At 42.5% G+C, this 12233-nt stretch overlaps 1 protein-coding gene across 1 annotated transcript in view; it reads left to right on the top strand.

The window, feature by feature from the left end:
• Positions 1–217: 217 nt before the first annotated feature.
• The window catches only part of wdr18 (WD repeat domain 18), a gene marked incomplete at its 5' end in the record, with an annotated part of 60415 nt that continues 48399 nt past the window's right edge, over positions 218–12233 (top strand). Inside the window, 3 exons of the mRNA XM_080536077.1 lie at positions 218–427; positions 1462–1572; positions 2839–2972. Coding sequence (XP_080392203.1) covers positions 218–427; positions 1462–1572; positions 2839–2972 — 455 coding nt within the window. The remainder of the gene's footprint in view (positions 428–1461; positions 1573–2838; positions 2973–12233) is intronic.

Below are 12233 nucleotides of genomic sequence, written 5' to 3'. Positions count from 1 at the left end.
CAAACACAGCAGAGGACAGGAGGGCTCTTTAAACAGAAGGGCTCTTTAAACAGGTGGACGAGTTGCCAATTGGTCCAAATGAAATTTAACTTGAGCACCCTTATTTTGAAGAAATCCTCATTTACATTAACCGGATGTAAATGGGCGGAGTTCCACTATAGCTCCTCCCATCTCTGTAATGAGTCCCATCCAAAACACCCGCGCGCAACATAGAAAGATGTCAGCGCCCATGGAAATAGTGGTTAGTGCCGATTCAGCTGAACAATTATGGAATTGCGCTGTATTCGAGCTTCAATCGGGTACAAATCTCTTGTCTTATCGAGGTGGAAATACATCTTCGAGGTCTCTTACCGTTTTAAATGGAGAGTACATTCTTGGAGCCCAGCTCGGGAAGAACTTCATCAACGTGTGGGAGATCCAGAGAAAGGTAGGCGGCGTTAGCAGCTGTGTGCATTGAGAGGCCTCTGTCCATAGCCTGAGCTGCACATTGTTGGCTGGCTGGCATGCTTCGCTGCCAAAGCGAGTTGTAATAGTAGCCGGATAGCATCCTCCTGGCTCGATCCAGTCCATTGGACAGATAGAGTCGGAGACTTTTCCATATTACACGTATCGAAAAACACCGTTTGTGATGAGAAAAAAATCCGTCTTTCACTGACTCTAGTCATGTGGTTGCCCCCGTTGGCATCAAGCTAGTCTGGCAAAACATCCATAAACGCACATGGAACTACAGTAGCGGACTGACCATCTGGAGCGCCGGCCGTTCTTCTGCCTGCGGGGCGGCGGTGGCAAATAATGATAATATGGGTAAAAAATAATAATAATTAAGCGTTATGGAACGAGAAGCCGTGTATATCGTAGCATTCATGTATTTTAATTAAACTATGTTTTATTGTAAGTGTATTCATCCGCTGAACAGTTGTTTATCGGTTGCTAAGCAACGGTAAGCATGTAACTTCAATAACGGTAATATATACAAACGCGGAGTAATATGAAAATATGTGTCAACATTCCATTTAGCCGTGCGTGTATCGTGGATATTGGCACGGCTGGAACGCAAACTGTCCATTCCAACTTTCGCACAGCCCAGCATTTCAATACATGGCAAAGTCTCCGACTATCTGTCCATAGCTAGACTGTCTGCATAGAGGAGGATGCTATCCGCTTATAGCAAGGCTTTCATTCACTTATAGCAAGGCTTTCATTCACTTATCTTGAAACATTACTCTACTTTCTAGCTAGAACATTAGTTTCATGACTCGAGTCAATTCATGATTTACCTGCTATAACGTGCATCTACTGCCTTTGCCAGTAGAAGGAACATTTAGCTAGTAATGGATACCTATGGTATTGAATAATAAAGGCATACATTTAAGCGTTAAAGCAAGTTAATGAACAGCGAAATGTTACTCCATGTCATATTCTGATTAAACTGACAATGCACCATTATGTAATATTTTTCAGGATCAATTACAGCAGAAAATCGTGTGTCCCGGGATTGTAACCTGCTTGACAGCTTCCCCCAATGGCCTGTACCTTGTAGCTGGCATTGCTGAGGCTGTCTACTTATGGGAGGTAAGAGAGAAACTGTGCACTCATCAAGCGACTTTCAACTCCACTACTACTAGTGTGCAGTGACGTGCGGTGAGGTCAATGATTGGGGAGGCACTGGCTCCTATCAGAGCCAGATTTACACACATATGAACCCGATACAGGCATCTTAAATTCACCATTCAATTGGCAGGTTGCACAATGACTATTGTTTAGGAGACCGTATATTTCATGTTTCCTGGACAAAGATGTCAGTGACTTTGTTGTAGAAGTCCTCTTTATTTTCTTTTAGGTCATGTTCTCACATGAAAGTCCGAATCATGAGCAAGTGGATGAGTTTGCAACATTGTTGCATAAATTGTTTCTCTGATTTGCGTTCTTACAGCCCTTTATGTAAACGAAGTAACATACGCAATCGAAGCAACAGACGTGGTAGTTGATTGGTCAGAAAAAATTGCATGTTCTCACAGCTCCAAACGACGCAGAGCAAAGCGAATCTAAACCTAAACTCTGATTCCAAGTGAAGCAAATGTTCTAGTGAGAACACACCCTCAGTTTTAAAAGTATCTTCTTCTGAGCAGAGATGATTGCCAGGGATGAAAGTCGTCCTTGGTCAGTCCGATTCCGACTGTTTCAAGTCGTTTCTCCCATTTTAGCGTCCCTACACTGGCTCCCCATCACATTTAGAATTCAATTCAAGGTTCTGGTCATCACTTACAGAGCCCTTCATGGTCAGGCACATGCATACATTTGTGACCTACTGGGTCCTTACAGCCCCAGTAGGTCTCTCAGGTCCTCTGACCAGGGTTTGTTGATTGTACCCCCTGCCAGATTAAAAACCAAAGGTGATCGAGCATTCCAAACCGTGGCTCCCAAACTTTGGAATGCTCTTCCCTTGGATCTTAGATCAGCGGTCTTGGTTGAAGCTTTTAAAAAAACAGCTGAAGACTGTCTAACCCCAAAAGCCTGTCTTTTTGTGTCCTGTTATTATTTGTTGTACACTTGTTATTTGTTTCTTGTTCTTATTTTCACTTGTTAACCTATTTCTTTTAACCTGCTTTAACTTTTACTCTTTTATTATGTTTTTATATATGTAAAGCACTTTGTGACCCCTGGTCTGGGATGGGTGCTATATAAATACATTTTACTTACTTAACATGTGGAAACAGTGAAGGTCTGAATACTTTCCAAAGCCACTGTAAGTTACTGTTAAGCTGTTATGAAAAATACACTAATTTCCTCCATAAAGCAACACAATTTTCATGTTCATGTCATTGTTACCAATTGCAGGTCTCCACTGGGAATTTGCTGGCCATCCTGAGTCGGCATTACCAGGACCTGACCTGCCTGTGCTTCACTGATGACAGCAGCCATTTTATCTCTGGAGGCAAAGACAATCTGGCTCTGATCTGGAGTCTAGCCAGGTACAAACCACATACCAAAACCCACAGAATAGTCTATCTGAGCCCCGCCTTGTATGGTCTATATCAATGTGATTAGGACATGATGGATACAATAAGGTTCATGGCAGCTTCTGAAAACTGATCTAGCCTTTCTTGTGACCAGTCTCAAAACAAAATGCAAATAGGGATGTCAGGGTTATTGCATAATTGTCACAGCGTGATAAGCTCCAACCGCAATTACAGTACCTGCGTAAGTAATGGGACAGTGAAGCATTTTCTTTTCTTTTGGCTCTACACTCCAAAAGTTTGGAATTTAAATCAACAGGTGTTGCTGGTAAGTCAGGTGTCAATGAAAGTCAAGGAAGCCATTATTTGGCTGAAGAATCAGAAATAAACTATAAGAAGCATAGTCAAAACCTTAGGCATGCCTAAATCAAGTTTGGAACAATGCTATTGACAGCTCTTATGCCTGGACAAATTATGTGAAAGAACACATCTGACAAGCCAATTTTCCATCACTTTTGGTGCCCTGAAATCGGGGCACTATGAATAAAAATGTTTGTTATTTTTAAATAGTGAAACCAATCTGAAAATAGAAAACCTTGACTGAAAGCCGAGTATAGAGCTTAAAGAAGACAAAATGCCTGCTCTTTCTAATATTTACGGAGGGCACTGTATATAAAGAAACGCGGTCGGGTCGAACTCACAGAGGGATTGACCCTTCTGTCCCACTCACACACACTCTCCTCAGAGAGGAAGTGATGTCGGGGGATATATCAATCTCTGGCTGAAAGAGAGAGCAGAGCAATGAGAGGGGGAGTGGTGCTTCTAGTTCCCCCAGTCAGCTCTTATTACAGGCCTGCCCTCACAGGTGTTTCATACATTCTACAACAAAAAAACTGCTTAATTATAGTAAATAAATAGAGGGTAACTAACGTCTGTGCTTCGTGAGTCGTAAACAAAATACTACTAGACTTCATCACAAAAAGGCACTATGTATACAAGTGTTTTATGGATGCATCCCTAAAGAACAGTGCTTGTGACATAATATGTAATACCCAGAGACCCTGTGGAGGTGAGGCATACCTTTGTGTGGACAGACTGGATTCTATTTGATACAAGTACATGATAATAACCATCTCATGTTGTCATGGTGTTAGTTGTCTGTTGTTTAGTCCATAATGGTCCAAATTCACTGACGCTTCCGCTCGGATTGAATGACACTGAAGTAACCTTACCCTTCTTATCCAGTAGGTGGAGATGTAAGACTTCCATTGCTCGTTCAGGTTAACCTGAATGTTGTATGGTCATTCACAATATGTGATTTAATAAGTAGGCGAGTACGCTGAAATAGAATTCTTAAGATTTAACAGTAGATGGATTAGAAATATGTGTCTGTCCTCTCTTAATATGTATTCATTTAAGTTTTCCAAAGCCACAAAGTCTTATCTTTTTCATAATGCATGTTATGTTGCCAGTAAAGCTGTCACTGTACGACTATCAGCCAGCCTTTCTTTTACATCTCTATACAGCTCAATCTTTGCCAACTCTTCATTGCAATGATGAAACAATCGAAGTTCAAATTAGAAGGCTTGAAATAAATGGTGTTAACAGTGTGGAAGCACCCAATATTCAGTTTGAAATGGCACTTGTAAAAAAGTATTCCACACCACACAGTACAGCTTTGGATAATTATATTGTCCTCTGGTGCTATTTGTGTGGGCCAACAACCTTTTAAGCAACACAGACGGAAACCAAACAAATCTACTCCGATAATTAGAATGAACTGCCAGTGCTCAGTCAAACCCTAGAGGGGGTCTGGATTTTGACATATACCATGGATTTATTACTGAATATGTTAATGTCTTTGTTCCAATGTTCTTGTAAGATGGTAGGCATATTTCATCTGCCCTTTCTCAGAGCTTCATTGGTGTCAGTTCTGTACTATCAGATTGGCACAAATATGATGTCCTGCTTCACTTAGCTTAAAGGCTGCGGGGGCCGGTTGTACTCTCAGGTTTGAAATGGACCCGAATGTTAAACAAGTTCCTCACCACTCATGTTTGTTTGATGTGGATGAGACAAGTTGGTCCACCTCTCTTAAAAGAACACAGTCGACTTGAGTAATAATACAAGGCCACAATCTGGGAAAGTACATAATACTGTCCTGAGATTTCAATTAATGAAAGGCAGCAACATTACACTTTAATGAAACTTTCAGCGAGTGGGCGGTTGTACTTGCATGTTTTATTCTCCCTCTATATCAATGCCTCTCAGCCATGCAGTTTTGCCACCCCAATCTCCTGACAATTTCACAATAAAAGAGTAGCACTCTTTTGTCCAAAATGTCTTAAAAAGCAGGACTCGCTGTGCACTGTGTTCACATTGCTTTGTGTCTGGATTTTGGAGCCTCACTTCTGGCAGTCCAACTGAGCTTTGATTGATTAGAAAATCAATGATGAACTTTTTCGATTTTAGCACGGGCATAGAGAATTAACAAAGGAGTACAACAAGCAAGATGGGGATAAAAATTTACTTTTGACCAACATGTGTGAACTTCAAAGATGTAACTTGCAGTACATCTCTCAATTGGTGCTTTTGTGTTTTGCTCTGTAAGTGGAGACTATGGTCCCCCACAAACCAAATGCTAACTAAACACAGGAAATATCTACACTCAGGTTTTGAATGTGAAAAATGAAAGCAGGGAATTCCATCTAAGAATTGTAGAACTTTGCTACACTCTGCGTCACAGTAATGAACCGTGACAACATTTTTAGGAAGGTATGGCAATGATTTTTTTTTCAAGAACTATATCAGTTAAAATATGAAATAAATAAAATCTTGGCATGTACCCCAGAAACAAACCAATAAAAAGAAAATGATATGTATAGTGCCATGGAACTGCGGCTAGCGAGTTCCTTATGTCTCTTGCAGCTAGCTCTGTCTTTTACTAATGGACTCGCTAGAATGCCAGTCTTCAATCTAATCTATAAAATATAGCTAGTTGTGTAGAGTAGGTAGGGGTTTAATCTGTACAGGTCAACATTTCAGCGGGTCTAAATCCTGTCGCTGCAGAAATGTCACTGTGTGAAGTGTTGCTGAAAACCACCACAGGGTGGTGACATGCTGTGAAGGATAGTATGCGTCTTGCACTTACAAACATCCATGTTTATTTACATTTGGTGGAGTGCACAAACAATAACCACCATCGAATTATTTTAATCTCCTGGGAATTATTATTTTTTGGGTGGTGGGGTGGGTATAAGCCATGTTACCTGTGATTAGCCAGGTAGGATATATGAATGAATGAATCGTTTAATGACCACACGACCTAGGTCGGTGGAATTTGTTTTCGGTACAGGTGGAAAAGCTCATTACAGCAGTGTCAGTTACATCAAACATGCACACATTACACACATTGCACATGACTATCACAATGGACATGTACACACAACCACAAGACAAGAACATAGTCAATATTTACAACTTATAAAGTGCAGTACATCTGGCAGGGTTAGTGCAGTGAGTCAGGTGTTGAGAGTCCTTATAGCAGAGGGGAAGAAACTGTTTTTGAAACGGGATGTTTTGGTGGCCAGGGATCTGTAGCGCCGTCCAGAGGGCAACAGTTGAAACTGGTGGTAAGCAGTAGGGGTGTAACGATACATCGATTCACATCGATGCATCGATTCATTGACTAACGATCTGATTACATCGACGCAATGTAAAAACATCGATCTATATCGTCATCTTAAAGATACACCTTTATTTTGAATTTGCACAGGCTGCATTCGTAAACTCGCTCTTAGAACGCTGGAGCGCACAGTGGTATCAACGTCATAAAGGGACCAAGACATCTGATTGGACAAGAGGCATTCCTTGAGTGGTGATCAGATTTCCAGAGCGAATTTACGAACGCACCCACAGCGTCCCGCAACTCGGTGAATGAATTGTCTCCGGTGACGGTGTGAAGACACGAGAAACATTCCGTTTTTAAAGGGGGGACAAGTTCTTCCAGTTTTGTTTCATAGGACATTAATGTTTTAAAGCTGAATATCTCTTGTTTGTGAGACTAGTGAACGGGTCTATTTTTCTTTTTGTAACAGAAGAATACTGTATAATACAATATGATTTAAATGCTGGATAACTGGAAGAGCTCACAAATAAAATGGTCAAATCATATTCTAGTTGTTTTTGTGAGTTGATAATTGTGTTAGATTGGCATATGATATCGCGTCATATCGATCATATCGTCATATCGATCTTGAATCGAATCGAATCGAAATCGTATCGTGACTGACATTGTGATATCGTCAAACATTGTATCGTCATACAAACAAATCGATATAATATCGTATCGTGATGAAGCTGGTGATTTACACCCCTAGTAAGCAGGGTGACTGGGACTGCTCCACACTGCAAGAACATCATCCCTCTCATCAGTTCTCATTAGGGGTGGGCATCAATGATCGACGATCGATAATTGATTGATAAGGATCTTGGTCGATCACAAAATATTTTGCTCGATAATCATTAATAAATTGAGTGGAAATTAGTTTGTCCACGTTATGTGTGAGAAATTAACTTTGCATTTGCCTTCGCATTGAATTTCGCAACGCAGTACGGCATGATGCAACAAGTTACGCCGCTCATTACAAACACTGCGCAGTGACATGTACAATACGACGACGACCCCGACGACCACCTGCAAACAGTACATCCGACCCCGATTGCTCCTTCGCTACCTTCTCAGCCCTCCATCACGTCTCATCTAATAGGGAGGTGTGATGCACAACGAGAAGAGAAAGTAACGATGGCCATCTGCAAATTAATCGAAACAGATATTCTGCCGCTCAGTTTTGTCGAGGGTAGAGGATTTCGTGCGCTCATGCAAATAGTCGAGCCAGCATATCCTATTCCATCGCAACGTTCCATAACCAGGCGCATAGAAATCAAGAATAAAGTTTTCCCCAAGGAAAACATGCTTGTTATTTCTGCCCTAGGCGTTGTTTTAATGAAAAAAAAGCTGATCGTTAATTCTTGTGATTATCGAAAAAGAAATGTTTATCGTTTGCCCAGCCCTAGTTCTCATCCTTCTGGACTTGTCTGCTGTTTGACACAATAAACAACCAGATCCTTCTCGCCACCCTCTCAGACCTGGGCATCTCAGGCTCTGCACTCTTCTGGTGCACATCAGTTCTCAGCAGCCTGAGAACTGATGAGATGGATGATGTTCTGGCAGTGTGGATGTCCACTGTGACAGCAAGTGGAGCAGTCCCAGTAGAGTGAGCAGACTTGAAGCAGGATTGATGTGGGTCAAGGAGAGTTTTAGCAAGGAAAGAAGGGATACCGGTCTGTAGTTTGGTACAGCAGATGGCTTCTTGAGAAAAGGTTTGTCTTAAAGGCAGCCGGGACAGAGCTAGTGGTCAGGGAGGAATTGATAACGGTGTTGTTTGTGGTTGCCTGATTGGATGAGAGACGTTTTAGGATATCATCAGGGGAGAGAGGGCAAAGAGATGGTGAACCACAGCCAACTCTACTAGTGGTAATAGCGATGGCACATGGTTGTGTGAAAAAGCTGCTAAGGTCATCAGTGACATCATTTACAAAGTAAGTAACAGTCATCTGCAGAGGAGGGGATGGTGGGCTGAGGAGTGAGGAGAATGGCAAACAGTTTCCTTGGGTCAGAGGCAGATTGAATTTTAGAAGAAGCTTTGGCAGCAATCACAGAGGAGGAAAACTTCAGGAGGAGAGAGTGATAAGATGCTAGGTCGCCAGGAGTGTCAAAATATGAGGAGAGAGTGGACATGAGGATGGAGGAGGCCCCAGGCCCCTGAGACATCTACTACCTACTACCCTGTCCTGTTTCTCCTGATACATCTACTACCCCCCTGTACTGTTTCCCCTGTGTCTTTAAAACATTTGTTTTTGATCTTCCTCCTTCTAGTACGACGACTGCCAATGGCCCCAGGCCTGAGCATAGATTACTTTTTCCTGCTATGACTAGTGGATAGTTGATTCACTTACTTAGCCAAATGTATTGATGTAAATTATTGGAATAAGGCGTCTGCCTTATCCAGTAAGGTACTTCAATGGCAAACATGTAATGTAATGTAATACCCCATCAGTAGACTGAAGGGAGAAGGATCGAAGGTAGGGACAATGGAATAGAGAAAGAGATGGGTTCGATAGGTCCGAAGGTTGTGGTAAGTAGTAACAGAATGGGTAGAGATTGAATGAGAGAGGATGGATTTGAGAGAAAGGGAGAAGATACAAAGTACTGGAAGAGTAACAATAACGTTGGAGGTGGAACAGGTTTTGGTGAAGACATGGTCACGTTGATTTCCTGTCTTATGACTGTCGCTACCCTGTCTTATCGTGGCAGAGTGAGACAGGGTAAGGACAAATGAAGAGATAAGGTGTCAAACCTTTTTGATTTGATGTTGAAGTCACCCAGGAGAGTGAGTGGTGTGCCATCCTCAGGGAAGAAGCTGAGAAGGATATCCATCTCATCTAGGAAGTCGCCGAGCTGACTTGGGTGAGAGATTACAACAATATGAAGTTTGACTGGGAAAGTAACACAAACAACGTGGAATTCAAATGAGGATATGGATAGGTGATGGAGAAAGAACATTACATGTCCACTTAGGTGAGATGAGGAGCCCTATGTGAGAAAAGGAACAGGCAGCAGTGAGTGCTGCTGGAGTAGCCGTGTTCTCTGATGTGATCCATGTCTCAGTGAGAGTCAAAATCAGTGTTCAGTAGGGGTGGGCATCGACGATCGATAATTGATCGATAAGGATCTTGGTCGATCACAAAATAAAACATTTGGTCGATCACAAAAAAAAAAAAAAAATCGACCAAATGTTTTATTTTGTGATCGACCAAGATCCTTATCGATCAATTATCGATCGTCGATGCCCACCCCTAGTGTTCAGTAATACTCTGTAACTGGCTATCTACTGGCTATAGAAAGCTGACATTCTCAGCCTTTCAACAGTCATCAAAACTCAAAATAAGCGTAAGCGACTGAAAATGATGAAGCCAGTCACATACAATATGAGCTACATTTTCACAACAAGCCTGTCTATTAGAATTACTCTGATGCCCCCTGGTTGTTGTATTGCCTATCCTTCAAGCATGAACCTTTTTAAACTCTGGGTAGGTGCCAAAAGAAACCGTTACTTCACCAACTGCACCCACGAGGCACATTCGTCCGATATAAACAAGACAAACACCAAAACTAGTATAAAGACCAACATACAACTTTTTAATGATCTTTTAAAAATCAAGTAATGTGTACGGATAGTGGCAACAATTAAAACCTTTAAAATATATATATTTTAAAACTTCTAAATCATTTTCGATTTAGAGGTTTACATGTGCTAAAGCAAGTGTACTAGGTTACTAGTAACTTAGCTGGCTGGCTGTCACTCTGAAAGCTATGGCTAAATTGCTAATTTGCTGGTTTAAATGTTAGGGAATTACAAGCAAAAAATACTTTGGCACCCTGTCAAAAGCACCCAGTACCCCTGTCATACACATTGATGGATAGTGGATACCCAGTTCCCCTGTCAATACAAGTTAAAGCCTTGCCGTCACACGCTCCACTATATTCTACAACACCTGGACAATCGAAACACCTATGCCAGTCCTGTTTGTGGATTATACTTCAGCCTTCAACACCATCATTCCTGACCTCCTCCACAATAAACTGGCCCAGCTGAATATCCACCCCTCCATCTGTCAGTGGATTACTGACTTCCTCACCAACAGAAGGCAGTATGTCAGGATGGGCCCTCAACTGTCTCAGCCCCGCACAGTTAACACCGGTGCTCCTCAGGGCTGTGTGCCCTCCCCCTGCTCTACCCCCTGTACACCAACGACTGTACCTCTGGTGACACATCTGTCAAGACCATCAAATATGCAGATGACACCACCATGGTTGGCCTCATCACTGACAATGACGAGACTGCCTACAGGAGGGAGGTCGGCTGCCTGGTGTCCTCGTCTGCAGCCAATAACCTGGAACTCAACAACACCAAGACAGTGGAGGTGATTATGGACTTCCGAAAAAAGGCCCCAACTCACTCTCCACTGGTCATCAATAACTCCCTGTCACAATAATGGATGAATTCAAGTTTCTGGGAACTACCATCTCCAACAAACTAAAATGGGATAACAACATCACCCATTTACTTAAAAAAGGCCAGCAGCGCTTGTTCTTCCTCCGTCAGCTGAAGAGACTCCACATCAGTCGTCAGATCCTTGTCCAGTTCTACAGGGCCGTCATAGAGAGCATCCTAACATCTTCCATCACTGTGTGGTACGACTCTGCGTCTGCCCGATCCAAGGCCAAGCTACAAAGAGTAGTACGGACAGCTGAGCAGATCATCGGCTGCCCCCTGCCTCCCATCACAGACCTCCATAGCTCCAGATTATGAAGAGAGCACGCACGATTGTGGCTGACCCCTCACATCCAGCTCACAGCTTGTTTGCATTACTCCCTTCTGGACAGCGGTACAGGGCCACCAGGACAACAACATCACGCCACTTGAACAGTTTCTTCCCCAAGGCCATAGCCCTTCTCAATAACTCCTGATTATTGCCACTTGCACTTTACATGTTCTTGCACTTAGTTGTACAGTATATTTATTCATAATATTCACTCATATTGGTACTGTATATTCTGTCTTGAGTTTTGTTGTATTGTCTTGCTGTTACATGTACTGTAGCTTGTTTAGCATGGTAGAATACAAAGTCATGTTCCTAGTGCACTGCACATGGCGAATACAGTTGAATTGAATTGAATTGAATCACACACACTGCATTGTTCCCCCTCCATAACATCTCCAGACTCCGCCCTTCACTCTCTCACTCCAGTGCTGGAACTTGAATCCACGCAATCGTCACTAATGGTTAACTCTCAGGACTATCCTATAAGCTCAACAATAAATTACAAATCATCCAAAACTCAGCAGCACAAATCCTCACCTGCACCAAATAGAATGACCACATTACTCCCATTATCATGCAACTATACTGGCTACTGGTCCAATACCGCCTTGACTTCAAGATCCTCCTACTCACATACAAAGCCCTTCACTCCCTTACACCCCTACCTCTCCCATCCACTACACAAATACACCCCTACCCGCACCCTTCGCTCCTCAGCCGGCCTTCTCTCCTTCCTTTCAACCCAACTCAGCACAATGGGCTTGCCTTCAGCTCTGCCGCCCCCAGACTCTGGAACTGTCTCCACTCAACTGACACTTCTCCCTTATT

Source organism: Nansenia antarctica (genome assembly GCF_963989245.1).
Source record: "Nansenia antarctica genome assembly, chromosome: 1".
NCBI classification, from domain to species: Eukaryota; Metazoa; Chordata; class Actinopteri; order Argentiniformes; family Microstomatidae; genus Nansenia; species Nansenia antarctica.
This window is presented reverse-complemented; position numbering and strand designations above follow the sequence as displayed.